The sequence below is a fragment of the Perognathus longimembris genome, chromosome 2, assembly GCF_023159225.1.
Source record: "Perognathus longimembris pacificus isolate PPM17 chromosome 2, ASM2315922v1, whole genome shotgun sequence".
NCBI classification, from domain to species: Eukaryota; Metazoa; Chordata; class Mammalia; order Rodentia; family Heteromyidae; genus Perognathus; species Perognathus longimembris.
The window spans coordinates 149,741,955-149,768,895 of record NC_063162.1 but is presented as its reverse complement, the minus strand read 5'-3'; the positions used below and the strand labels follow the sequence as shown (position 1 = coordinate 149,768,895).

General features: G+C 48.9%; 3 protein-coding genes across 4 annotated transcripts in view; 2 read left to right on the top strand and 1 right to left on the bottom strand.

Moving 5' to 3' along the window:
- Positions 1 to 26,941, top strand: part of LOC125347282 (oocyte zinc finger protein XlCOF6-like) — a 320,913-nt gene that overhangs the window by 29,850 nt on the left and 264,122 nt on the right. The gene's annotated exons all lie outside the window — the stretch shown is intronic.
- Znf398 (zinc finger protein 398) overlaps positions 1 to 26,941 on the bottom strand; it is a 390,977-nt gene that overhangs the window by 106,791 nt on the left and 257,245 nt on the right. The gene's annotated exons all lie outside the window — the stretch shown is intronic.
- On the top strand, positions 2,670 to 8,451 carry LOC125347283 (zinc finger protein 425-like). Of its 2 annotated transcripts, XM_048340432.1 has the most exons (3): positions 2,670 to 2,725; positions 5,016 to 5,142; positions 6,295 to 8,451. In XM_048340432.1, the coding sequence occupies exons 1-3, from the start codon at positions 2,708 to 2,710 to the stop codon at positions 8,187 to 8,189; spliced, it is 2,040 nt and encodes a 679-aa protein (XP_048196389.1). In that variant the 5' UTR covers positions 2,670 to 2,707; the 3' UTR covers positions 8,190 to 8,451. The 2 variants fall into 2 exon arrangements, with proteins under 2 accessions (XP_048196389.1, XP_048196388.1); XM_048340431.1 differs by lacking the exon at positions 2,670 to 2,725 and having other exon boundaries at positions 4,923 to 5,142.

Here is a 26,941-nt window from a genome sequence, read left to right as displayed (position 1 = left end):
ACTCTTCAACTAAACACCAGAAAACAGGAAGTGGTGCTGTGGGTCAAAGTGGTCTAATACTACCCTTGAACAGCAAAGCTCAGGGACTGTGCCTCGTTCCTCGGTGTTTTGTGTTTCATCAAATTTATAATCTGGAGTAAAACTGTGGATGTGATTTATAGTGTGTTGACTTACACAGAGTAGTTATGAATTTCAATATCTCAATTTAAGTTTTAATTTTCTGAATATAAAATTAAAAATATGAACAAACTAGAGTATGTTGGGGACTTTATCATACTTAGCCTATATAGTCAGTGAGAATTTTGTGCATTTCTTCTTACTGATTGTGATTTCCAAAAATATTTTTTCAAGTCTTTTTTGGGGGGGGTTGTTGAAACTGGGGCTTGAACTCAAGCCTTCAAGTAGTCTCATTTTTTGTATTTGAGGTCTTTTTTATTTATTTCAGGACTAGTGCTGTACCACTTGAACCACATATCCAGTTGCACCTTTTTGGTAGTTAATTGGAAATGAATCTCTCCTATTTGTTGGCTCTAACTGGCTTTGAACCATGATTCTGAAATCTCTGTTTTCTACACAGCTTGGGTTGTAGGCCTCCAGACTGGACTCCTTTGTTGTTTGAGACAGGGTCACACTATGCATCCCAGACTGGCTTTGAACACAAGATACTTCTGCCTAGGCCTCCAGTCTGCTTAACCCCCCCTTTCTCTTTTTTTTTTCCAAATAGCAATGATGAATTTATTATTTCTCTTAAGGTAGTGGGGATGGAGCTCAGAGCCTTGTCCATGCCGGGCATGTGGCCTGATCCACCTTTTGCCAAATCCCAAGCCCCCTCAGTCATCCTAATTGACTGATCCAGGATGCATGGGGCACTGGTGTGAGCTTAAATGAGAGTGCCACACTGTGGGTTGAGGTGACCACCCCCATGGAACGTACTTCTAAACATCACAGACAGCCACTAGCATCCCAAATCACAACCACCAGCCAAGAAAAAGCACTGCCTAGTTATGATGGGGATATCTTTGGTGTACACCTGTCCCTAAGAGGAGAACTGTGGGTTGGAAGGAAGGGATTCAGGACGGTGGGGTCCTGATGAGCTGGAGCCATGGTCTCTTCCTGATTGGAAAGAATGGAGAAAGGGTGGAGGTTCCCAGAGCTTGCCATGCTCACCAAGCCAGACAGTACCCATCCCAGCCCTGGCCACACCCACAACAGCACAGACCATGCCCAGTCGCACTTTGGCCATGTCCACCTGCTGCACCAGGAGCTCCCCAATCATCTGGATATGTAGTTGTGTTTTGTTGCCCTTCTCCTGGCCCTGCAGGTGACGCTCTGAGCCGGGCCAGGAAGTGGCCATGCATGTCCAGCAGGTCATGGGTGCAGAGGAAGAGGCAGCTGATGGTCTGGCTGCTGAACTGCAGCTCTTCCTTCGGGGCCCGGGAATACAGCTGAGCATGATCTTCAGTGTCTACACATGCTGTGTGTGCCTCAGTCTGCATCCGCTCATTCAGGGCAACTGGCCACTTCATCTCCAGGCTCTAGCATTCAGCCTCGAACTCGTGGGCATCCTTTTCGATCTCGCTTCTCAGTGAGGCAGTATAGGGATCTTCCAGGGAAACTGAGTCTGCAGTGGAAGGTGTAAGTGACAGAGTCCTCAGCTGCCTGCTTCAGATTTAGCAACATGAAGTTAGCGTCATCCATCGCTCTGGTGGCTCTTGCTGTTGTCTGGGGTCCTGTTTCTTCGTGACCCTCACGTGGACATTCCTGTCAGCGGCCTGGCTGCCATGGGACAGGAGGGTGGCCCGCAGTGGCTGCTCCTTCAGTGAGGCTCGGCCAGGTTCCCCATGTAGGGCGCCCACTCCTCGGCCACTTTCACAGCGGCCAGCCCCTCAGTCTCCAGGCCTCAGAGGAGCTTCAGACCCCCTGACCCCTTGGCCAGAAGCAGGAGGAGGGAGGGGCACTGACCTCTCTTTTTTATGTCCCTGTCTGCCTAACCCCTCCTTGGTGTCTCTCCGTCTCTCTCCCTACTGTCCCACTCATTTTTCTCTTTCCCCCTCTCTCTCCAACTCTGCTGTGAGTGCTGCCCTGACCTCATCCATTGGGCATCTCGGTTCACCCGCTCATGGTTGCCCTGGGCCCAGGGGACAGCGCCCCAGGGTTCCAAGTGTCCCACAGTCAAGGCAGGGAGCTGGATCTGGGCCAGGTTCAGAAAGTGCCCACATCCAAGAGGGGCAGGGCAGGGTGGGACCAGTACCGGGCCTGGCTGCAGGAAGGTGGAGGTGCTGGCTTCTGGCCAATGCACCCCTAGTCCACCCCGGTGAGTCCTGTGGCTGGAGGGACCCCTTCCCCAACCACCTCCTGTCAGTTCGGGTCTCCACGGGTGGGCTATCAGGGATCCCTGCAGGATGGGCTCCAGCCCGTCCCTGGGCAGTGCGTCCCCCGGTTGGGTCTGCACCTTCCCTCTTCTGCCCTCCTTCCTCCCAAGGATGTCCTCCTTCTGAGGTTCAGCTACTTCATCCCATGTATGGCCCTGGGCAGAGTGGTCCTTGGCTGGGTGGACCCGGAGCTGCGCCGGCTCCTCCAGTCCGCAGGGGGCGCTGTGGCTCAGGCGGCCGCCTCCCAGCATGCCCCGCGCCGCCCTAGCTCAGGGCCCGAGCGACCCGGCTTCACCTGGGGGTCGTGGCACAGCCGAACGTGGCACACGCGGGCCATGGCCAAGCTGACTCTGGTAAGGGCCTGCCGGTGCGGATACCGGGTTCCAGGGTCCTCGGGACGCGGTGTTCTAGTTCCCGCGGAGTAGGGGTCGGAGGCCCGGTGTCCAACCCTGGGAGGAGCGGGCGGCCGCCACCATGGTCACACCTGGAAACCAAGTCGGGAAGCTCCGGGGAGGAGAGCGCGCAGGCCATGTCGGATCCCGAGCCGGTCTGGGCTCAGCCTGGGGCTTCCCGCTTCGCCCCGGGACCTGGAGGTCAGAGGTCCCACTGGGCTGAGAAACAGTGTGTGGCCGTCTTTGGATGTTGTCGTGGCGGGCCTCGGGTGGGAGAGTCTGGCCGGCCAAGATAGTCGCGCGTGGATTGTGTGGCACGGTTGAAGCAGATAGCGACACCCGCACGGATGACATGCTGATTCGTTATTTGGTGTTTGGTTGAAACCGAGTGGCTGATTTCCGGATGTCCTTTAGCATGTAATCATTTATTTTGTGGTGAGGAGGTGAGTTCTGGCCAGCGCCATCATTGGTCCCAAGGCAGGATGCCCAGTCTGGCATCTTGTCTTGATGGGCGTGCCTGGAGTCATAAAGGAAGGGAAGTCCTGTCCCCAGGTGCTGGGTGCTCCCCAATCCCTAGACCAGGATGGGATCTTGGCCTCTAGGTTGCTGAACCTGTCAGCCAAGTGCCCAGGACTGGAAGCTTCCTGTGACCCTGCCCCTTGACTTGACCAACTTATGGTCAGATCAGCTCAGGCAGGAGGATGCCATGACATGTCTCCATCATCACGGCCTGTGTCCTGTGTCTTTTCTGGTCACCATGGCATCGAGTCAGCTCTCCATTGAAGCTAGATTGGTTTGTTGGTGTGGCTTTTGTTCTATCTTTGCTCTGTGGCCTGTTTCCTGACAGTGTTAAGGGTATTAGTGGGCCACAAGGCTTTGTAACCAATGGCTGCCTGCAGACTGTGAATGCTCTAATAAAGACTCCAAGTTTCCATCCTTTAAAATGTGGCTTCTCGAATATTTTACTGTATAACAATTTTGAGATTGTTTATTTAAAAATGCTAATCCTGGGGCTTGGACCCAGGGCCTGGGCACTGTCCCTGAGGTTTTTATTGTTCAAGGCTGCTGCTCTACCAAGTAAGCCAAAGCTCCACTTCTGGCTTCGTGGTGGTTACCTGGAGTAAGAGTTTCATGGATTTTTTTTTTTTGGGGGGGGGGGGCAGTCCTGGGCCGTGAACTCAGGGCCTGAGCACTGTCCCTGGCTTCTTTTTTGCTCAAGACTAGCACTCCGCCACTTGAGCCACAGCACCACTTCTGGCCATTTTCAGTATATGTGGTGTTGAGGAATCGAACCCAGGGCCTCATGTATACCAGGCAAGCACTCTTGCCACTAGGCCATATTTGCAGCCCCAGTTTTATGGAATTTTCTTTACCTCAGTGTTGAACGAAAATCATCAAGATGGGCTGGAAATATAGCCTCGTGGCAAGAGTGCTTGCCTCCTATACTTAAAATGCTGGGTTTTATTCCTCAGCACCACATATATAGAAAAGGCCAGAAGTGGCGCTGTGGCTCAAGTGGCCAAGTGCTAGCCTTGAGGAAAAAGAAGTCAGAGTCAGTACTAAGGCCCTGAGTTCAAACCCTAGGACTGGAAAAAAGAAGGAGGCTGATGTGTGAAGATTGTAGTTTGAAGCCACCCCTGGTGGAAAAGTTAGTGTTAGCTTTGAATGCAAAAACTCAGGGACTGTCCCCACCTAGTGTTCAAGCTTCATGGTAAAAAAAAAATAAAAAAAAAAAATTAAATAAATAAAATAGGGCTGGGGGGGCTAGGGATATGGCCTAGTGGCAAGAGTGCTTGCCTTGTATACATGAGGCCCTGGGTTCGATTCCCCAGCACCACATATACAGAAAACGGCCAGAAGTGGTGCTGTGGCTCAAGTGGTAGAGTTCTAGCTTTGAGCAAAAAGAAGCCAGGGACAGTGCTCAGGCCCTGAGTCCAAGGCCCAGGACTGGCAAAAAAAAAAAAAAAAAAAAAATAGGGCTGGGAATGTGGCTTAGTGGTAGTGGCATGCATGAAGCCCTGGGTTCAATTCCTTAGTACCAGATACACAGGAAAAGCCAGAGGTGGCGCTGTGGTAGAGCACTATCTTTGAGCACAGAGAAGCCCAAGGATAGAGCCCAGGCCCTGAGTTAAAAAACCCCAGGATTGGCAAACAAATTGGCAAAACATTAAAGAAAAGTTAATTGATGAGAGGGAGATGGGGGGTGATTGCTGCAATCATAACTGTGTCTACATTGTGTCTGATATTGCAGTTACCGCTGACTTTTGAGGACGTGGCCATTTATTTCTCAGAGCAGGAATGGCAGCTTCTGCAGACATGGCAGAAGAAGCTCTACAAGCATGTCATGAGAACCAATTACGAGACTCTGGTCTCACTAGGTAAGAAGCCTTTCACTTCAGGAAGGTTGGATCCTGGGAGATGACTGCCACTTGATAGTGCAATTTCTCAAAATACTAACTCACAAGGACTTTTCACGTCATAGTCTGCTTTTTGGTGGTTACTTGGGAAGTAGAGTCTCTCACCTTTTTTACTTAACTGGCTTCAAAATCGAGTCAGGATCTCAGCCTCCTGAGTAGCTAGGAATACCAATGTCCAACAGGAAAAAAAATGTATGTGTGCCAGTCCTTAGAGTTGATCTCAGAAACATTTCAAACAACTCAGTTGTGTCTATATTTGCTCAAGGAGGCTAAACTCCCCTGTCTGACTTCTCTGTGTAGATGGTAATGTTTCTAAACCAGAGCTAATACTCTTGTTTGAACATGGGAGAGAGCCCTTTGGGAGCTGGGAAGATTCCCAGAAGCTAGAAAATGTGAAGGATTCCTCTGCTGAGGCACATTTTGGTCCAGTGACAGAGCAACAGCAGTTGGGTGGTGAGTACTAAGAAACCAGGGTCCTGATGTTAAGATACCATATTCAGCTTTCCTAGTTTTCCTTCTATTCTCTGGTCTTCCTGTTTGACTGACCTGAGGTGAGATGACTTGTATATTGTAGAGAAAGGCAGTAAAGCATAGTGCTTCGGTGTGGGATCTGGAACTAGAGTCTGATCTTGTTATTTCTGAGTAAGCGTGGGCTGGTGATAGAAGCTGTCGATATTAACCATCTCGAGTATAAAATGAAGCTATGAAATTAATTAATGCAGTGTTAAGTGATCCTGGCACAGTACGAGCTTGCTAATGGCAGTCATTTTGTTGTAGGAGATGAAAAAGAAGAAAAGATAGTTCATTTTTGTCTTTGGGACCAAATGGCTCCCCTCTACCTGGATTCTGGGAAAAGAATAAAGCCAGTTCTTGCTGCCTGGTATTAGGGACAGAAAAATACACAGATGACATATAGCTGTGGTAGTTACGAGTGTTGTGTTAGAAACTTATGCTCACCATACTTTGGGATAGTAAGTGTGTGTGTACCTAAGATGGGGTGCCCTTTAGTCAGGCCATAAACTGGGAGATAAATGTTTTACTTTTGATTTCAAGAATCCAGCAAGCCCAAAGTATTCTTCAAACCCAGAAAGACTAAATGTTATTTTCCATTAGATCCTTTGCAGGGCCACGGCTCCGCTCCACCCTTCTTAGGAGGAAGGGAAGACGTTTCCTTCAGCTCTCAGCAAGGCATCAGCCTCGTGACCCCACAGAGACCTGACACCCTGGCTCCAGGCACAGCAGTCCATGGCTCTAGCGAGTCTGTGGCAGAAGGGGGATATGCAAGTCACAGAGCCCTGGGCCTCCCTTCCTGGCAGGGTCTCCGGAGTCCTCACCTGGCCTGTGGAGAGGTCTGTGGGAAGGAAAACCATTTAGGGATGCAACCAGCAGGCCACTCCAAGGACACAGCGAATATTGTTGGAAAAAAACCCGCCAGCCAAGCCAACGTGGCCGGGGCCCCGTCGAGGGGGGAGCCAAGGAATGTCTCCTTCAGCATGTCCGCCCTGCACTGTGGGCGCGGCGTGCAGCAGCCCAAGGATGCGCTTCCCTTCCACTGTGCCCAGTGCAAAGCGCGATTCAGCCTGCGCATCCAGCTGCACATCCACCGGCGCAAGCACAGAAACCCCAGGCGCTTCCCCTGCAGCGAGTGCAGCCTCACCTTCTCCCAGCGGTTCCACCTCCAGGAGCACCTGCGCCTTCACAGCGGGGAGAGGCCCTTGCAGTGCCCGCAGTGTCCCAAGAGCTACCGTTGGAAGGGCTCCCTGCGGCTGCACCAGCTCACCCACAGCACGCAAAAGCCCTTCCAGTGCCCACAATGCCCCAAGAGCTTCCGCCTCAAGCGCACCATGCAGGTGCACCAGCTCACCCACAGCGCCCAAAAGCCCTTCCAGTGCCCACAATGCCCAAAGAGGTTCCGCCTCAAGGGCACCTTGCAGGAGCACCAGCGCACCCACAGTGCCCAGAAGCCCTTCAAGTGCCTGCAGTGCCCCAAGAGCTTCCGCCGCAAGGGCACCTTGCAGGTGCACCAGCTCACCCACAGTGCCCAAAAGCCCTTCCAGTGCCCACAATGCCCCAAGAGGTTCCGCCTCAAGGACACTCTGCGGTGTCATGAGCGCACCCACAGTGCCCAGAAGCCCTTCCAGTGCCCACAGTGCCCCAAGACCTTCCGCCGTAAGGGCCACCTGCGAGAGCACGAGCTCACCCACAGTGCCCAAAAGTCCTTCCAGTGCCCACAATGCCCCAAGAGCTTCCGCCTGAAGAGCAACCTGTGGCAGCACCAGCGCACCCACAGCACCCAGAAGCCCTTCCAGTGCCCGCAGTGCCCCAAGAGCTTCCGCTACAAGGGCTCCCTGCGGGAGCACCAGAACATACACAGCGCCCAGAAGCCCTTCCAGTGTCTGCAGTGCGCCAAGAGCTTCCACCGCAAGGGCACCCTGCGGCAGCACCAGCTCACCCACAGCACCCAGAAGCCCTTCCATTGCCCGCAGTGCCAAAAGAGCTTCCGCCGCAAGGACTCCCTGCGGGATCACCAGCTCACACATAGTGGCCAGAAGCCCTTCCACTGCAGCCAGTGCGGCAAGAGCTTCATCCGGAAGACCGAACTCACCAGGCACCTGGGCCTGCACAGCAGGGAGAGGCACGTGCAGTGTTCCATCTGTGGCAACAGCTTCCAGGCCAAGGCTGACATGAAGACATACCAGCTGCTGCACGGAGGGGAGATGCCGTTCTCCTGCAAGTGCGGCAAGGGCTTCGCCAAGCGCTTCAAGCTGGTGGAACACATCAGGACTCACATCGGCGAGAAGCCTTTCCAGTGTAAGAAGTGCAAGAAACCTTTTCAGTGTCCCAAGTGCAACGAAGCTTTTCGCTTGAAGACACAGTTGGTCGGCCACCAGCGGGTACACACTGGGGAGAGCCCTAAGTCCAAACTCACTGCCCATGTCAAAGTAAACACAAAACCGTGTCCTGCTCCGAGGGACCTGAAGCCTGATCCTGAAATTAAGAAAGGCTGAGCCTGCTATTTACAATGATAGAAGCTGACTGGATTTGAGGCAGGTGCACAGTCAACACAGCCAGTGAATGAATGAACGAGATGGCCCTGGTTCCTCAGAAACGGCCCAAACCCATGGGAAGGCAGATGGGGAGAACGCAAGGGGCTGCTTTAAGCAAGCATGTGACACAGATTAGGAATTTGGGTAAAGCTAACAGATTTTTCTCCTTTGAAATCACTGGCTACATTTGCAATCTATTAATAAAAGAGAGATTTGTTCTGCCTGTCTGCCTTAGGTGATGATTCTTCACCCAAATGCCAAGCTAGCTCTAAAATGCCGATTGAGTTCAGATTTGAGGGCTTTCAAAACCACAAAGCTAGGAAGATACTGCCCTGTCAAAGACCTAAGAGGTTATTGTCTTTGGTGCCTTTTCATCCACTTCCTACCCACTTTGTTTCTTTGCTTGGTTGTTTTGTGCCTGTCCTGGGGCTTGACCTCGGGGCCTGACCATTATCCCTTTGCTTTTTTCCTCCTGCCTGGAGTTGTACCACTTGAGCTGGAACTCCACTTGTGTCTTTGTTGGTGGTTGGAGACAAGAGCCTCATGGACTTTCCTGTCCAGGTTGGCCTTGAACAGCAGTTCTCAGAGCTCACTCTCATGAGTACCTAGGATTAAAGGTGGTGGCCTACGACCTGGGAAACCAGGCATCGTCCTGATGTTTCCTTCTCCTTATGATGGAGGCCCAGTGTCACGCAGCTCTTTCCTGGGTGATGGTGCTGTTGAGCAGGTGGAGATGGGTGGAGGGTGCGAGAATGGGATGGGAAGGGGAGGCAGGAATGAGCCATGGTACTTGGCAAGGGTGATGATGAGCAAAGTGACCGATGGAGCCACCACAGTGATGTGGCTCACATTCCACGGGAGCCAGGTTGGCACCAGCAATTACCAGAATTACTGGCTTTAGGATTGGGGGTTCACATCAGACAGGTGAGGTGCCCCAGAGGTAATATGGTTTTGGGGTGTCATGCTACACAAGGGTGTCAGAACCCACTCAGCGCATTTATGACTGGCAAAGAATCTAGGATTTGTTTTTGAAATGGTATCCTTTGGTAAAGTGCAAGGTTAGGATTCAGGTCTGACATAACTAACCCTGGGCTTTCAGCACACCGGGAATGAAAAGTCCTCTCAGACGTGTATTTCAGCAAGTGAATGACATGACTGCCCATGAGACCATCTGTAAATCAGGAAAATATGAGAGCCATCTGGTTGGGGCATTTCTGTGTTATTTTTAGTGTACAGATACTCATGAAATATGTAATTTGAGGTCTACCAGAGTGTATGCATTGCGGTCAAATGATTAGTGACAGTTAAAAATCATGATTTCCTAAATCACTAGCACCATAATAGAATGAACATCTAGGAGGCAATAAAAACAGTCTGAATTTTCTTCTCAAGAAAATAGCTTTATAACTTTATTTTTTTGCTAGTCCTGGGGCTTGAACTCAAGGCCCGAGCACTATTCTTGAGCTTCTTTTGCCCATGGCTAGTGTTATATAGTAAATTGTCTGAGAAGCCAAATATTGGAGGATTGAATCTTGGAGTTTTTATTAGAGCATTATTGGCCCGCAAGCCCACAAATACACGTAATACTATGAGGAAACAGGCCAGAGAGGAAAGATAGAACAAAAATCATAGCAACAAACCTATCCAAATTCCATGGAGAGCTAACTTAGGACGCCATGGAGACGAGAGTAGCCAGGAGACAGGACACAAGAGCCAGGTGGGATGGCATAAGGACTCCTGAGCTGACCTGACCCTAGGGGGCTGGGTCACAGGAAACTCCCAGTCCCAGGCACTTGACTGACAGCTTCAGTAACCTATAGGCCAAATGCCCACCCCGTCTCTAGGGTTTCAGTAACACCCATCACCTGGGAGTGAGACTTCCCTTCATTTATGAATTTATGCACATCCATCAAGACAAGCGGCCCAGTAGTGCCACCTATCATGTGGCCAATGATGGCGCTGGCCATATCTGATCTCTATAGTACACAAGCGCTCTACCACTTGAGCCACAGTGCCAGTCCTGGCGTTCTCTGTTTATGTTGCACTGAGGAATTGAACCCAGGGCTTCCTGCACATAGGGCTTTACATTCTCACTTGGCTCTTTTACTTAAGGCTAGTGCTCTACCACTTGAGCCACATTTCTGCTTCTCCTTTTTTTTTCTGATTTTCTGGAAATTACAAACATGACCTGGCTTAATTTACCTGGTTCTGGAGCTTGAACTCAGGGCCTGAGCACTGTCCCTGGCTTCTACTTGCTCAAGGTTAGCACTCTGTCACTTGAGCCACAGCGCAACTTCTGGGCATTTTCTGCATGTGTAGTGCTGGGGAATTGAACCCAGGGCTTCATGTATAAGAGGCAAACACTCTGCAACTAGGCCATATCCCCAGCCGTAAGTGGTTTTCTTAAAGTTAAAAATAATTATTTAAAGAGTGAGAGAAGAACTGAAATTAAAGGAAGATATTTTCAGCAGGAATCATGGAAAAAGTACTGACACTTTACAGGCCTATCACTTCCTTTCAGCACATTTGGAAAAGTACTCTCCCCATATGCAATGATTATTCGTAAATCTTGCTGCACTGATGATGTTTGCTTGACAGTAGCAAAGTGGAGACTTCCTTCTATCAGCTTTTGCAAATCTTAAGTGCTAGCTATCTTGTTTAAATATCTTGAGAATACCTGGGTGCTTCTGGTTCATGACTGTAATCCTAGCTACTCAGGAGGCTGAGATATGAGGATAAGGGTTCAAAGCCAGTCCTCACAGAGTCCATGAGAGTCTTATTCAACTAACTTCCAGAAAAAAAGAAGGTGTGCTGTGGATTGAAGTGGTAGAATGCTACCCTTGAATAGCAAAGCTCAGGGCCAGTGCCTCCTTCCTCCATGTTTTGTGTTTCATCAAATTTATTATCTGCAGAAAACCTGTGGATGTGATTCATAGTGTGTTGACTTACACAGAGTAGTTTTAAATTTCAATGTATCAATTTTAATTTTAATTTTCTAAATATAAAATTAAAAATATGAACAAACTAGAGTGTGTTTGGGGACTTTATCACACTATATTCAATGAGAAATTGGTGCATTTTTCCTTACTGATTGTGCTTTCCATAAATATTTTTGCAAGTCTTTTTTGGGGGAGCTTTTGAACTGGGGCTTGAACTCAGGCCTTCTAGTAGTCTCATTTTTTGTTTTTGAGGCGTTTTCTTTCATATCTCAAGACTAGTGCTGTACCGCTTGAACCATATCTCCAGTTGCACCTTTTTGGTAGTTAATTGGAAATGAATCTCTCCTATTTGTAGGCTCTAATTGGCTTAGAAACATGATTCTGAAATCTCCCTTTCCTGAAACGCTAGGGTTTTAAGCCACCACACTGTGCTCTTTTGTTGATTGAGACAGGGTCACCCTATGCGTCCCAGACTGGCTTTGAACACAAGATTCTTCTACCTAGGTCTCCAGTGAACTTTACCCCACCCCTCTCTCTTTTTCTAGACAGCATTGATGATTGTATTAATTCTCTTAAGGTACAGTGGTTGGAACTCGTAGCCTTGTCCATACCCAGCATGTGTCCTGATCCACCCAGTGCCAATCCCAAGCCCCCTAAGTCCTCCTAACTGACTGATCTAGGATGCTTTGTGCACTGGCGTGAGCTTAAGTGAGAGTGCCACACTGAGGGTTGAGGGGACCACCCCGACAGAACATAATTCTTTTTTTTTTTCTTTTTTTTTAATTTTTTTTATTATTAATTAAGCAAAAAAAATTTTTTTTACAAGGTGTTGTGCACCAAGGGTACAGTTACATAGTAGGGCAGTGTGTACATTTCTTGTGATATCTTACAACCTGTTTTTCCATCCCTTGTCTAGGTCAGGTAGACCCATATGCAATTTACAATGTATCAAGCACATATACAGTGTTCACAGACTTGGTCTCTACTGTCTCTCCATCTCCCTTTGTTAACAGTCATATATCAGGGAGATCATGCCCCTTTGTTTTCTGTGTTCTAGGCTTGTCTCGCTCAACATTATTTGTTCGAGTTCTGACCATTTCCCTGCGAATAACAATATTTCACCATTCCTAATCGCTATGTAGTATTCCATTGTGTATAAGTACCATATTTTTTGGATCCATTCATCTGTGGAGGGGCATCTGGGTTGTTTCCAAATTTTGGCTATTGTGAATTGTGCCGCAATAAACATGGAAGTACAAATGTCCTTTTGATATCTTGGGTTTTGCTGTTTAGGATAGATGCCTAGGAGTGGTATGGCTGGGTCATAGGGTAGGACTATATTGAGCTTTTTGAGAAACCTCCATACTGTTCTCCAAAGTGGTTGTACTAATTTGCACTCCCACCAACAATGGAGAAGGGTTCCTCTTTCCCCACAGCCCCTCCAGCATTTGTTGTTTCTTGAGTTCAGAGTATAGGCCATTCTAACTGGGGTGAGGTGGTATCTCAGGGTTGTTTTTATTTGCATTTCCTTTACTAGCAGGGATGTTGAGCATTTCCTCATGTGTTTCTTTGCCATTTTTATATCTTCTCTTGTGAAGTCTCTCTTTAGCTCTTTTGCCCATTTCCTAATAGGTTTATTGGGCTTGGAGGGGCTTAGTTTTTTGAGTTCTCTGTAGATGACAGATATCAGGCCTTTGTCTGTTGCTGTGCTGGTAAATATCCTTTCCCATATCGTTGGCTGTCTTTCTATTTTGGTGGCTATGACCTTAGCTGTGCAGAAACTTTTTAATTTGTAGTAGTCCCATTTGTTGAGTCTTTCCCCTATTTGTTGTGCCCCTGGGACTCTATTCAGGAAGTTCCTTCCTGTGCCTATAAGTTCTAGTGTCTTTCCTACTCTGTCCTTCAGTAGTTTCAAGGATTCAGGTCTGATGTTGAGGTCCTTGATCCATTTTGAGTTGATCTTGGTGCATGGTGATAGGCTTGGGTCTACTTTGAGTTTTCTGCATATGGCTGCCCAGTTCTCCCAGCACCAGTAGTTGAAGAGGCTATGTTTATTCCATTGTATGTCTTTAGCGACAGAACATAATTCTAACCATCACAGACAGCCACTAGCATCCCCAAATCACAACCAACCAGCCAAAGAAAAGCACTGCCTCATTATGATGGAGACTGCTCTGGTCTACACCTGTCCCTAAGAGGGAAATTGTGGGTTGGAAGGAAGGGATTCAGGACTGTGAAGTCTTGATGAGCAGTAACCATGGTCTCTTCCTGATTGGAAAGAATAGAGACAGGGTGGAGTTTCCCAGAGCTGGCCATGTCCACCAAGCCAGACAGTACCCATCCCAGCCCTGGACACACCCACAACAGCACAGACCACACCCTGTCACGTGTGGCAACAACCACCTACTGCACCAAGAAGTCTCCAATCTTCTGGATGATGTAGTTGTGTGCTTGCTGCCCTCCTCCAGGGTCTGTAGGCAGCACTCCAAGGTGAGCCAGCAAGTGGTTATGCATATCCAGCAGGTCATGGGTGCAGGGGAAGAGCCGGCTGATGGCCTGGCTGCTGAATTGCAGGTCTTCCTGCCGGGGCCCGGGAATACACCCCCAGCATGATTTTCAGTGTCCCCATGGGCCTCCATCTGCATCCGCTCATGCAGGACATCTGGCCTCTTCACTGCCAGGGTCTAGCACTCAGTCTCAAACTCGTGGGCATCAGCTTCGATCTCGCTCCTCGATCTCGCTCCTCAGTGAGGTAGTATAAGGATCTTCTAGGGAAAGCGAGTCTGCATTGGAAGGTGTAAGCCACATGCTTCAGTTTTAGGAAGAGGGAGTCAGCTCCAACCATCTCTCCTGTGGCTGATCCAAGTCTTACCTCAGTTCCTGCCAGGCTGTTTTCTGGGACCCTGTTTCTGCACGACCCTCACACAGACATTCCTGTCAGGGCCCTGGCTGCCATGGGACAGGAGGGTGGCCCGCAATTGCTGCTCCTTCAGTGAGGCTCTGCCAGGTCCCTGTTTAGGCTGCCCGCTTCGCCACCAGCCCCTGGGTCCCCTGGCCTCAGAGGAGGTTCAGACATCACCCCGCATAGCCGGAAAGGGCGGAGGGATGGGTGGTGCCCACCTCTGTCTGTTTGATGTCCCTGTCTGCCTAACCTCTCCTCAGTTTCTGTCCATCTCTCTCCTCACTGTCCCACTCATCTTTCTCTTCCCCCCTCTCTCCACCTCTGCTGTGGGTGCTGCTCTGCCCTCATCCTTTGGGCATCTCTGTTCACCTGCTCGTGGTCGCCCTGGGCCCAGGGGACAGCGCCCAGGGTTCCAAGGCATCCCACAGTCAAGGCAGAGAGCTGGGTCTGGGCCGGGTTCAGAAAGCGCCCGCAACCAAGAGGGGCAGGTTGGGGCTGGGACCAGCGCCGGCTTGGTTGCAGGAAGGTGGAGGTGCTGGAGTCTTGGCCCATGCACCTCTTGTCCACCCCTGTGAGTCTTGGGGGTGGGAGAACCCCTCCCCCAGCCACCTCCTGGCATTTCCGGTCTCCATGGGCCGGGCTACCGGGGATCCCTGCAGGATGCGCTCCAGCCCGTCCCTGGTCAGTGAGTCGCCCGGTGGGGTCTGCGCCTTCCCTCTCCTGGCCGCCTTCTCTTCAGTTATCCCGAAGGTCTCCTGACTCTCAACTCCTTCTGAGATTCAGCGACCCGACCCCTTGCGTCCCCAGCGGGGCAGACCCTAGGGAGGGGGCGACCTCCTCCGGCCGGCAGGGGGCGCTGCCCCCCCAGCCGCCTCCCACCATGCCCCGTGCCAACGGTGCGCAGATCTCGCGGGACCCGCCTTCACTTGGGGATCCTGCGGATCTGACCTTGGCCCAAGTGGAGGATGGCCAAGGTGACTCCGGTAAGGGGCTGCTGGTGTGGATGCTGGCTCGCGGGCTCTGACCCTGGAAAGAGCTGGCGGCCGCCACCTGGGCCACTGTGGCCACAGATGTAAACCACACCGGGAACCGCGGGGGAGGAGAGCGGGAGGGCCCTGAGCGGGTCTGGGTTCAGCTGCAGGGTCCCTGCTTCGCCCCCGGGACCCGGAGGTCAGAGGTCACTCTGGACTCAGAACCAGTGTGTGGCCATCTTGGGATGCTGTCTTGGCGGGCCTCGGGTGGCTGAGTGTGGCCGGCCCGGATAGTTGCGCGTGGATTGTGTGGCACGGTTGAAGCAGATAGCAACACCCGTGGGGATGACACGCTGATGCGTTATTTGGTGTTTGGTTGAAACTGAGTGGCTGATTTCCTGTCGTCCGTTAGCATGTATTTCCTGACATTCTTTAGGGTGTAATAATTTATTTTGCAGTGTGAGGTCAGATCTGGCCAGCGCCATCATTACCCCATACTAAGGGAGAACAACAGGCTGCAGAAAACTAAACAGGTGTCTACAACTCATATCATTGAAATTCATAAGAAACAAGTCTTTCCCATTTTCTGCCTAAGAAGCCAGGAATAATTCTCTTCCCTTTCTCCCAACTTCATTGTGTTATACTAAAATAAATGCTTTGCAGGTGCCAGTGGCTCACACCTGTGATCCTAGCTACTGAGGAGGCTGACTTGTGAAGATTGTACTTTGAAGCTAGCCCTGGTGGAAAAGTTAGTGCAACTCTTTATCTCCAATTAGCGCTAGAAAACTGGATATGGTGTTGTGTCTCAAAGTGGTATAGTGTTAGCCTTGAATGCAAAACCTCAGGGACAGTGCCCAAGTCCAGAGTTGAAGCCTCATGGCCAACAAAAATAAATAAATAAATAAATAAATAGGGTGGGGGGCTGGGGATATGGCCTACTGGCAAGAGCGATTGCCTCGTATACTTGAAGCCCTGGGTTCCATTCTCCAGCACCACATATACAGAAAATGGTCAGAAGTGGCGCTGTGACTCAATTGGCAGAGTGTTAGCCTTGAGCAAAAAGAAGCCAGGGACAGTGCTCAGGCCCCGAGTCCAAGGCCCAGGAATGGCAATAAAATAAAATAAGGTAGAAATGTGGCTTAGTGGTGGAGTGCTTGCTTAGTATGCATGAAGCCCTGGGTTCAATTCCTCAGTACCAGATACCCAGGAAAAGCCAGAGGTGGGGCTGTGGTAGAGCACTAGCTTAGAGCACAGAAAGGCCCAAGGATAGACCCCAGGTCCTGAGTTAAAAAACCCAGGATTGGCAAACAAATTGGCAAAACATTAAAGAAAAGTCAATTGATAAGATGGAGAAGGAGGGTGAATGCTGCGATCCTAACTGTGTCTACATTGTTTCTGATATTGCAGTTACCGCTGACTTTTGAGGACGTGGCCATTTATTTCTCAGAGCAGGAATGGCAGCATCTGCAGACATGGCAGAAGAAGCTCTACAAGCATGTCATGAGAACCAATTACGAGGCTCTGGTCTCACTAGGTAAGAAGCCTTTCACTTCAGGAAGGTGTGGATCCTGGGAGATGGCTGGCACTTGGTAGTGCAATTTCTCAAAATACTAACTCACAAGGACTTTTTTTTTTGGTGGTTACTTGAGAAATAGAGCCTCTCAAGCTTTTTTACTTAACTGGCTTCAAAATGGAGTCAGGATCTCAGCCTCCTGAGTAGCTAGGAATAATAATGTCCAACAAGGAAAAAAAAATGTATGTGTGCCAGTTCTTCGACTTGAAACTGGAAACATTTCAAACACCTCAGTTCTTTCTAAATTTGCTCAAGGAAGCTACGCTCCCCTGTCTGACTTCTCTGTGTAGATGCTGATCTTTCTAAACTGGAGCTAATATTCTGGATTGAACATGGGAGAGGGCCCTTTGGGAGCTGGGAAGAATCCCAGAAGCCAGAAAATGTGAAGGATTCCTCTGCTGAGGCACATTTTGATCCAGTAACAGCTGTTGGGTGGTGAGTACTAAGAAACCAGGGTCCTGATATTTAGATAGTATGTTCAGCTTTCTTAGTTTTCCTTCTATACTCTTGTCTTCCTGTTTGGCTGTCCTGAGGCAAGATGTCTTGTATATTGTAGAGAAAGGCAGTAAAGCATAGTGCTTGGGTGTGTGGGATCTGGAGCTAGAGTCTGATGTTTTTTTCTGAGTAAGCTTGGGCTGGTGATAGAAGCTGTCGAAATTTCACATCCCGAGGCATCAAATGAAGCTAATGAAAGTAATTAATGCAGTGTTACATGATCCTGGCACAGTACAAGCTTGGTAATGGCAGTCATTTTGTTGTAGGAGATGAAAAAGAACAAAATATAGTTCATTTTTATCTTTGTGACCAAATGGCTCTCCTCTACCGAGATTCTAGCAAAAGAATAAAGTCAGTTCTTGCTGCCTGGTCTTAGGGACACAAAAATACACAGATGACATGTAGCTTTGGTAGTTAGGACTGTTGTTTTAGACACTTATACTCTCCATACCTTGGGACAGTAAGTGTGTGTGTACCTAAGATGGAGTAGTCTATGTGCTACCTTTAGTCAGGCCATAGACTGGGAGATAAATGGTTTACTTTTGATTTCAAGAAGCCAGCAAGCTCAAAGTATTCTCCAAACCCGGAGAGACTAAATGTTATTTTCCATTAGATCCTTTGCAGGGCCATGGCTCCTCTGGACCCTTGTTAGGAGGAAGGGAAGATGTTTCCTTCAGCTCTGAGCAAGGCCTCAGCCTCCTGACCCCACAGAGACCTGACACCCTGGCTCCAGGCACAGTGGCCCACAGCTCTAGTGTGTCTGTGGCAGAAGGGGGAATTCCAAGGTGGAGAGTCCTGGGGCTTGCCTCCAGGCAGGGTCTCCCGAATCCTCAACTGGACTGTGTAGAGTGCTTTGGCAAAAAAAACCATTTAGGGACACACCCGGTGGGCCACTCCAAGGGCCCAGTGAGTAGGGCTGGGAGGAAACCCAGCAGCCAAGTCAACCTGGCAGGGAGGCGGAGGCCAGAGCAGTGCCCTGCGTGTGGGAGGAGCTCACAACAGAAGAGGTATTTGCTGAGAAGCTTGGTTGGCCTTGAAAGGAAGAGTCCAGTCCAAGGCCCAAAATGCAAGGTGTGCTCTCAACTGGAGCAGGTACTTTCTCACTCCCCACCCCAGGCGAGGGCCCAGCGCCCCGCCCAGACCCTCTCAGCACTGGGACCCCAAAGGACATCTCGCACTGGACCACGGGGCCAGCTTCCTTGCGAGGCCGCAGATGTGCCCCCCCCCCCCAGGATGGGAGCCAAGGAATGTCTCCTTCAGCATCTGCGCCCCGCACTTGGGGCCCGCTGGGTATGAGCCCAAAGATGCGCTGCCCTTCCACTGTGCCCAGTGCGAAGTGAGCTGCAGCCTGCGGACCCAGCTGCACATCCACCGGCACAAGCACAGAAACCCCAGGCGCTTCCCGTGCAGTGAGTGCAGCCTTGCCTTCCCCCTGCGGTGCCACCTCCAGGAGGACCTGCACCTGCGCTGCGTGGAGAAGCCTTTCCAGTGCCCCAAGAGCTTCTACCTCAAGTGCACCCTGCAGTACCACCTGCGCCTAACAGCGGGGAGAGGCCCTTCCAGTTGCCACAGTGCCCCATGAGCTTCTGCTTCAATTACATCCTGCAGGACCACCTGTGGCTGCACAGCGGGGAGAGGCCCTTCCAGTGCCCGCAGTGCCTCAAGAGCTTCCACTGCAAGGGCGCCTTGCAGGATCACCAGCACATACACAGTGCTCAAAAGCCCTTCCAGTGCCTGCAGTGCCCCAGGAGCTTCATCCGGCAGACCCACCTCACCAGGCACCTCAGCCTCCACAGCAGGGAGAGGCACGTGCAGTGTTCCATCTGTGAGAAGAGTTTCCAGGCCAGGGCTGACATGAAGACATACCAGCTGCTGCACGGAAGGGAGATGCCGTTCTCCTGCAAGTGCGGCAAGGGCTTCGCCAAGCGCTTCAAGCTGGTGGAACACATCAGGACTCACATCGGCGAGAAGCCTTTCTAGTGTAGCAGGTGCAAGAAACCTTTCCAGTGTACCAAGTGCAACGAGGTTTTCCACTTGAAGAAACAACTGCTCAGCCACCAGCGGGTATACACTAGGGAGAGCCCTAAGTCCAAACTCACTGCCCATGTCAGAGTGCACACAAAACCCTGTCTTGCTCCGAGGGACCCTAAACCTGATCCTGAAATTAAGAAAAGGCTGAGCCTGGTATTTACAATGATAGAAGCTGACTGGATTTGAGGCAGGTGCACAGTCAACACAGCCAGTGAGTGAATGAACGAGATGGCCCTGGTTCCTCAGAAACGGCCCAAAACCATGGGAAGGCAGATGGGGAGAACGCAAGGGGCTGCTTTAAGCAAGCATGTGACACAGATTAGGAACTGGGGCAAAGCTAACAGATTTTTCTCCTTTGAAATCACTGGCTACATTTGCAATCTATTAATAAAAGAGATTTGTTCTGCCTGTCTGCCTTAGGTGATGATTCTTCACCTAAATGCAAAGCTAGCTCTAAAATGCAGATTGAGTTCAGATTCAAGGGCTTCCAAAACCACAAGGCTGGGAAGATACTGTCCTGTCAAAGACCTAAGAGCTTATTGTCTTCAGTGCCTTTTCAACCACTTCCTACTCACTTTGTTTGTTTTTTGCCAGTCCTGGAGCTTGTACTCCAAGCCTAATGGTTATCCCTTAGCTTTCTTCCTCACGCCTCGAGCTGTACCACTTGAGCCCGAGCTCCGATGTGTCTTTCTTGGTGGTTGGAGACAAGAGCCTCGTGGACTTCCCTGTCCAGAGTTGACTTAAACTGCAGTCCTCAGAGCTGTCTCCTGAGTAGCTAGGATTACAGGTGAGAGCAAACAGTCCCCTTCTCCCAACACCAAGCCTTAACAAAGTGATTTGGCCTCAAAAAAACAGAGAATCTCTTTAGTCCCATTCTCAAATCTGAAAGTAAGTGGCTGGCTCCTAAATACCGATTTATTTCTTTCAAGAGTGTGATGCTGACCTGTGGGCTAAGTGCAGTGAATTTTGTTGTTGGCCTCATACTCTTGGATTTGGTTTTGGTTTTGGTTGGTTGGCATTGAAACTGAGAACAGTCAAATGAATTCCCTGAACCTTTGTTCACATGGGTGATGTAGTTTATCTGAAGGTCCTTTAGTGATTACACACAGTTCCCCCTAAAATGGTGGTCATTTCACCAAAGATTGGCCAATCTTACAAGAGGCAAAAGAAAACCCGCGTCTGCATGGAGGCCGTGCATGTGGGTCTGTTTTCTCAGTCACGCACGAGAGCGCCCAGAAGGTGGTGGCCTATGGCCAGGGAAATTGGGCATCATCCTGATGTGTGCTTCTCCTTAATATGGAGGCCCAGGGTCAGGCAGCTTTTTTCCAGGTGATGGTGGGGTAGAGCAAGGTGGAGATGGGTGGAGGGTGGGAGAATGGGATGGGAAGGCTGGGCGGGAAGGAGCCATTACTCTGGGCAAGGGTGATGATGTGCAAAGTGACTGATGGAGCATCCAACGTGAGGCGGCTCACATTCCAAGGGAGCCGGGTTGACACCAGCTATTACCGGAATTACTGACTTTAGGATGGGGGAGTTCAAGTCAGACAGGTGAGGTGTCCCCAATGTGTCAGGGTTTTGGTGGGGATCATGCCACACAAGGGCGGGGGCACTCACTCAGCGCGCTTATGGCTGAAAAAGAATCTAGGATTTGAAATGGAATCCTTGCAACAAGTGGAAATAAAGTCCAAGGTTAGGATTCGGTGGGTCTGACATAACTAACCCTAAGTTTTCAGCACACCGGGAATCAAAAGTCCTCTCAAACGTGTATTTCAGCAAGTGAATGTCGTGACTGCCCATGAGACCGTCTGTAAATCAGGAAAATGTGACAGCCATCTGGTTGGATCATTTACCTTGGTATTTTTAGAGTGCAGATACTTATGAAAGATGTAATTTGAGGTCTACCCGTGTGTATGCATCGGGGTCAAATAAATAGTGACAGTTGAAAATCACGATTTCCTAAATCCCTAGCACCATAATAGAATGAACGTCTAGGAGGCAATAAAAACAGTCTGAATTTTCTTCCCAAGAAAATCGTTTTTATAATTGTATTTTTTTGCTAGTCCTGGGGCTTGAACTCAGGGCCTGAGCACTATCCCTGAGCTTCAAATCTTGGGGTTTTCATTTTAGCATTAGCAGCCTGCAAGCCCACAAATACACTTAATACTATTAGGGAACAGTCCAGAGAGGAAAGATAGAACAAAAACCATAGCAACAAACCTATCCAGTTTCTATATGGAGTGCTGACTTGGGATGCCGTGGACACAATAGAAGAGCCAGAAGACAGGACACAGGAGGCAGGTGGTATGGCATAAGGACTCCCTGAGCTGACCTGATCTTGGGGGGCTGGGTCACAGGAAGCTCCCAGTCCCAGGCACTTGACTGACAGCTTCAGTAACCTATAGGCCCAATGCCCACCCCTGTCTCTAGGGGTTCAGGAATACCCATCACCTGGGAGTGAGACTGCCCTTCCTCTAGGAATTCATGCATGTCCATCAAGACAAGAGGCCAGGTAGTGCAACCTACCATGTGGACAGTGATGGAGCTGGGCCGATCTGACTCCATAGTACACTAGCGCTCTACCACTTCAGCCACAGTGCCACTTCTGGGCTTTTCTGTTTATGTGGCACTGAGGAATTGAACTCAGGGCTTCATGCACTTAGGGCTTTATATTCTCACTTGGCTCTTTTACTTAAGGCTAGTGCTCTACCATTTGAGGCATATTTCTGCTTCCCTTTTTTTCTGATTATCTGGAAATTACATACATGAGCCTGCTTAATTTAACTGGTTCTTTTTCTTCTTCTTCTTTTTCTTCTTCTTCTTGTTCTGCTTCTTGTTCTTCTTCTTGTTCTTCTTGTTCTTCTTGTTCTTGTTCTTCTTGTTCTTGTTCTTCTTGTTCTTCTTCTTCTTGTTCTTCTTGTTCTTCTTGTTCTTGTTCTTCTTGTTCTTCTTGTTCTTGTTCTTCTTGTTCTTGTTCTTCTTCTTCTTCTTCTTGTTCTTCTTCTTCTTCTTCTTCTTCTTCTTCTTCTTCTTCTTCTTCTTCTTCTTCTTCTTCTTCTTCTTCTTCTTGTTCTTCTTGTTCTTCTTGTTCTTGTTCTTGTTCTTCTTCTTCTTGTTCTTCTTCTTCTTTTTTTGCCAGTCCTGGAGCTTGGACTCAGGGCTTGAGCACTGTCCTTGGCTTGGTTTTGCTCAAGGGTAACACTCTGTCACTTGAGCCACAGTGCCACTTCTGGGCATTCCTGCATATGTGGTACTTGGTAATTGAACCCAGCGCTTCATGTGTAAGAGGGAAGCACTCTTGTCACTAGGCCCTATTCCCAGCTGTAAGTGGTTCTTAAAGTAAAAATAAAATATTAAAAAAATGAGAGGACAACTGAAGTTCAAGGAAGATATTTTCAGCAGGAATCATGGAAAAAGTACTGACACTTTCCAGGCATATCACTTCATTTCAGGACATTTGGAAAAGTACTCTTCATAAGCAATCATCAATTATTAGTAAGTCTTGCTGAATTGATGATGTTTGCTGGACAGTACAAAATTGGAGACTTCATTCTATCAGCCTTTGCAAGTCTTAAGTGCTAGCTATCTTGTTTAGTATCTTGAGAATATCTGGGTGCTTCTGGCTCATGACTGTAATCCTAGCTACCCAGGAGGCTGAGATGTGAGGATTAGGGTTCAAAGCCATTCCTAGCAGAGTCCATGAGACTCTTATCTTCAACTAACCACTTAAAGCAAGAAGTGGTGGTGTGGGTGGAAGTGGTAGAATACTACGCTTGAACAGCAAAGCTCAGGGACAGTGCCTCGTTCCTCAGTGTTTTCTGTTTCATCAAATGTATTATGTGGAGAAAAACTGTGGATGTGACTTATAGTGTGTTGACTACACAGAGTAGTTGTCAATTTCAATATATCAATTTAAGTTATAATTTTCTGAATATAAAATTAAAAATATGAACAGACTAGAGATTGTGTGGGGACTTTATCATACTTAGCCTATATAGTCAATGAAAATTACGTGCGTTTCTCCTTACTGATTGTGCTTTCCATAAATACTTTTTCAAGTCATTTTTGGGGGGGTTGTTGAAACTGGGGCTTGAACTAAAGCCTTCAAGTAGTCTCATTTTTTGTTTTTGATGTCTTTTTTTCTTACTTCAAGACTAGTGCTGTACCACTTGAGCCACATCTCCAGTTGTACCTTTTTGGTGGCTAACTGGAAGCAAATCTCTCCTGTTTCTTGTCTCTAACTGGCTTGAACCATGATTCTGAAATCTCTGTTTCCTAAAAAGCTAGGGGTGTAGGCCACCAGACTGGGCTCTTTTGTTGTTTGAGACAGAGTCATACTATGTGTCCCAGACTGGCTTTGAATACAAGATTCTTCTGCCTAGGCCTCCAGTGAACTTTAGCCCCCCACCTCGTTCTCTCTTTTTTCCTAATAGCAGTGATGAATTTATTATTTCTTTTAAGCTAGTGGTGATGGAATGCGGAACCTTGTCCATGCTGGGAATGTGTCCTGATCCACCCTGTGCCAAATCCGAAGCTCCCTAAGTAATCCCAACTGACTGATGTAGGATGCTTTGGGCACTGGTGTGAACTTAATTGAGAGTGCCACACTGACGGTTGAGGTGACCACCCCATGGAACATACTTCCAACCATCACAGACAGCCCCTAGCATCCCGAAATCACAACCAAACAGCCAAAAAAATACACTGCCTTGCTATGATGGGGACATCTTTGGTCTACACCTGTCCCTAAGATGGGAACTGTGGGTTGGAAGGAAGGGGTTCAGGACGGTGGGGTCCTGATGAGCTGGAGCCATGGTCTCTTCCTGATTGGAAAGAATGGAGACAGGTTGGAGGTTCCCTGAGCTGGCCATGTCCACCTAGCCAGACAGTACCCATCCCAGCCCTGGCCACACCCACAACTGTACAGACCACGGCCAGTTGCACGTTGGCCAAGCCCACCTGCTACACCAGGAGCTCCCCAATCTTCTGGATATGTAGTTGTGTTTTTGTTGCCCTTCTCCTGGCCCTGCAGGTGGCACTCCAAGCCGGGCCAGGAAGTGGCCATGCATGTCCAGCAGGTCATGAGGGCAGAGAAGAGGCAGCTGATGGCCTGGCTGCTGAACTGCAGCTCTTCCTGCAGGGCCCGGGAATACACCCTGAGTATGATCTTCAGTGTCCACACATGATGTGTTTGCCTCCGTTTGCATCTGCTCATACAGAGCATCTGGCCTCGAAACCACCTCTTTTGTTTTCGTTACATGCCAAATCTAATGCCAGGCTCCAGAACTAAGCCTAGAACTCGGGGCATCAGCTTTGATCTTGCAACTCAGTGAGGCAGTATAGGGATATTCCAGGGAAACAGTCTGCATTGGAAGGTGTAAGTGACAGAGTCATCAGTCGCCTGCGTCAGTTTTAGGAACAGGGAGTTGGCCTCAATTCCTCAGCACCACATACATAGAAAAGGCCAGAAGTGGTGCTGTGGCTCAAGTGGCCAAGTGCTAGCCTTGACTCAGAGACAGTGCTCAGGCCAAGGTCAAGCCCCAGGATTGGAAAAAACAAACAAACAAACAAACAAATAAATAATAAATCCTCAAGATGTTAGCCTTCAGACTAGCTAGGATTGGAGGTGTGAGCCACCAGTATCTGGCTAAAATTTGTCTTTAAATAATTATACAATGGGTTTCCAACTCAACAAATCAGTTTGAGTACAATGCACCCTTAACCAGTGTCTCCCCTTACATCCTCCCCCATCTCTCCCACCCAGTCATTCCCTCAAGTTACCTAGTTCCATTTTCACTGATGTACACTGAATAAAATAAGTACATTCACCTACTCTCAATTCATCTCAACTCCAACCCCCCCAAAAAAAAGTCCCCAAAAATTGCTTTCGCTTCCTGGGACTCATCTTATTAAACTAAGTTAGTTGTTCCAAGAAGTTACACCACTGGAATCATCCTCTGCATATGCCATGCTTCAGTTTGTGTGTGTGTGTGTGTGTGTGTGTGTGTGTGTGTGTGTGTGTATTACTCTGTATGGTTTTGTACTTGTTATTATTTTAAATCTAACATCCACACATAAGAGATAACATGTGTACTCTGTCTCTCTGAGCCTGATTTACTTAATATACTGTTTCCCAGGTCCACTCATTTCATTTTTCCTGATGGACTAGTAAAATTGCATCATGTGTATATGTACCAGTGCTCGTTTTCTTGGTCTCATTCATTTTAGGGCATCTGAGCTGTTGAGTGGCTATTTTTTAATTATGTTTTTGTCACTATTGTATTGAATGTGTTTGCTGGTTCTTAAATGAGTTGAGATTTTTAATTATAAAATACCCCGTATAATCCCAGCGGAGCTCAAAACTTCAAGAGTTAAGTATGTTAAAGCTATGCAGCACCTATACTGAGAGGATTGTAAATAAATAGATGTGTCCTTTGCATAGATTCTTAGCTGTGTGACAGTGGCTCATACCTTAATCGGAGCTTCTCAGGAGGCTGAGAGCCTGACTCCATTTTGAAGCCAGTTAAGTGAAAAAAGTTTGCGAGACGCTATTTCCAAAGTAACCACCAAAAAGCATGACCTTGAAAAATCACTGTTACATACTAAGTAGCTGAAGTTACAGTGAGAGGTTCTCATCTGGAAGAGGCTGCGGAGGGTCGGGAGCTGTGGATGGGTTGGTAGAGTGCCAGTAGTGAGCAAAGGAGCCAAGGAAGAACTCAAGGCCCACAGTTCAAGCCCTAGTACTAAGGGGGAAAACAGGCTGCAGATAACTGAACAGGTGTCTACTACTCATATCATTGAAATTCAAAAGAAAGAAGTCTTTTCCATTTCCTGCCTAAGAAGCCAGGAATAATTCTCTCCCATTTCTCCCTACTTCATTTTGTTATACTAAAATAAATGCTTAGCAGGTGCCAGTGGCTCACGCCTGTAATCCTACTGAGGAGGCTGACTTGTGAAGATTGTTATTAGAAGCTAGCCCAGGTGCAAACGTTAGTGCAACTCTTTATCTCCAATTAGCACTAGAATACTGGATATGGCGTTGTGTGGCAAAGTGGTATTGTGTTAGCCTTGAATGAGAAACCTCAGGGACAGTGCCCAAGTCCAGAGTTGAATCCTCATGGCCAACAAAAATAAATAAATAAATTAGGCCTGGGAATGTGGCTTAGTGGTAGAGTGTGTGCCTAGTATGCATGAAGCCCTGGAATTGATTCCTCAGTACCAGATAAACAGGAAAAGCCAGAGTTGGCACTGTGGCTCAAGGGGTAGAGCACGAGCTTTGAGCACAGAGAGTCCTGCCTTTGGGTCCCCTGCCCTGGATTGTGGAGCATGGGACCGGCGGGAAATTCTGGGGGAGCACGCCTCGCCTGTGGAGGGAGGCAAACCCGTGTGCAGGTCAGGTCTTAGGTGCTCCCTGGAGCGTCTGCAGAAGGAGGTGCTGGAACCGTGTTTGCTCTCTGGTTTGCACGCGGAAGCGAGTTTGGGTGATTCCATCTTCATGCAAACTGGGGATGTGGCTTCTACCAGTACTCATTCAGCTACTGCGATCCACCATTGGGACCGCTGGGTTGAGGGGGGTGGGGAGGTCTAGGCTGGTGATCAGCTCCCCTGGATGAGCGGGGTGTAGCTCCTAACTTCCCTCAGCTAGCTGCAAACAGGAGAGCTCGAATAGGAGGCAGGACTAGTTCAAAATAGCTATTTCTAGAAAACATAGAAGAGCTTTAATTTTCGTGATCCCCCTTTCTCCTGGCTACTAGCTTTTGAATTTTTTCCCCCTATATAAATAACAACCTCTTTCTCTGGTATCA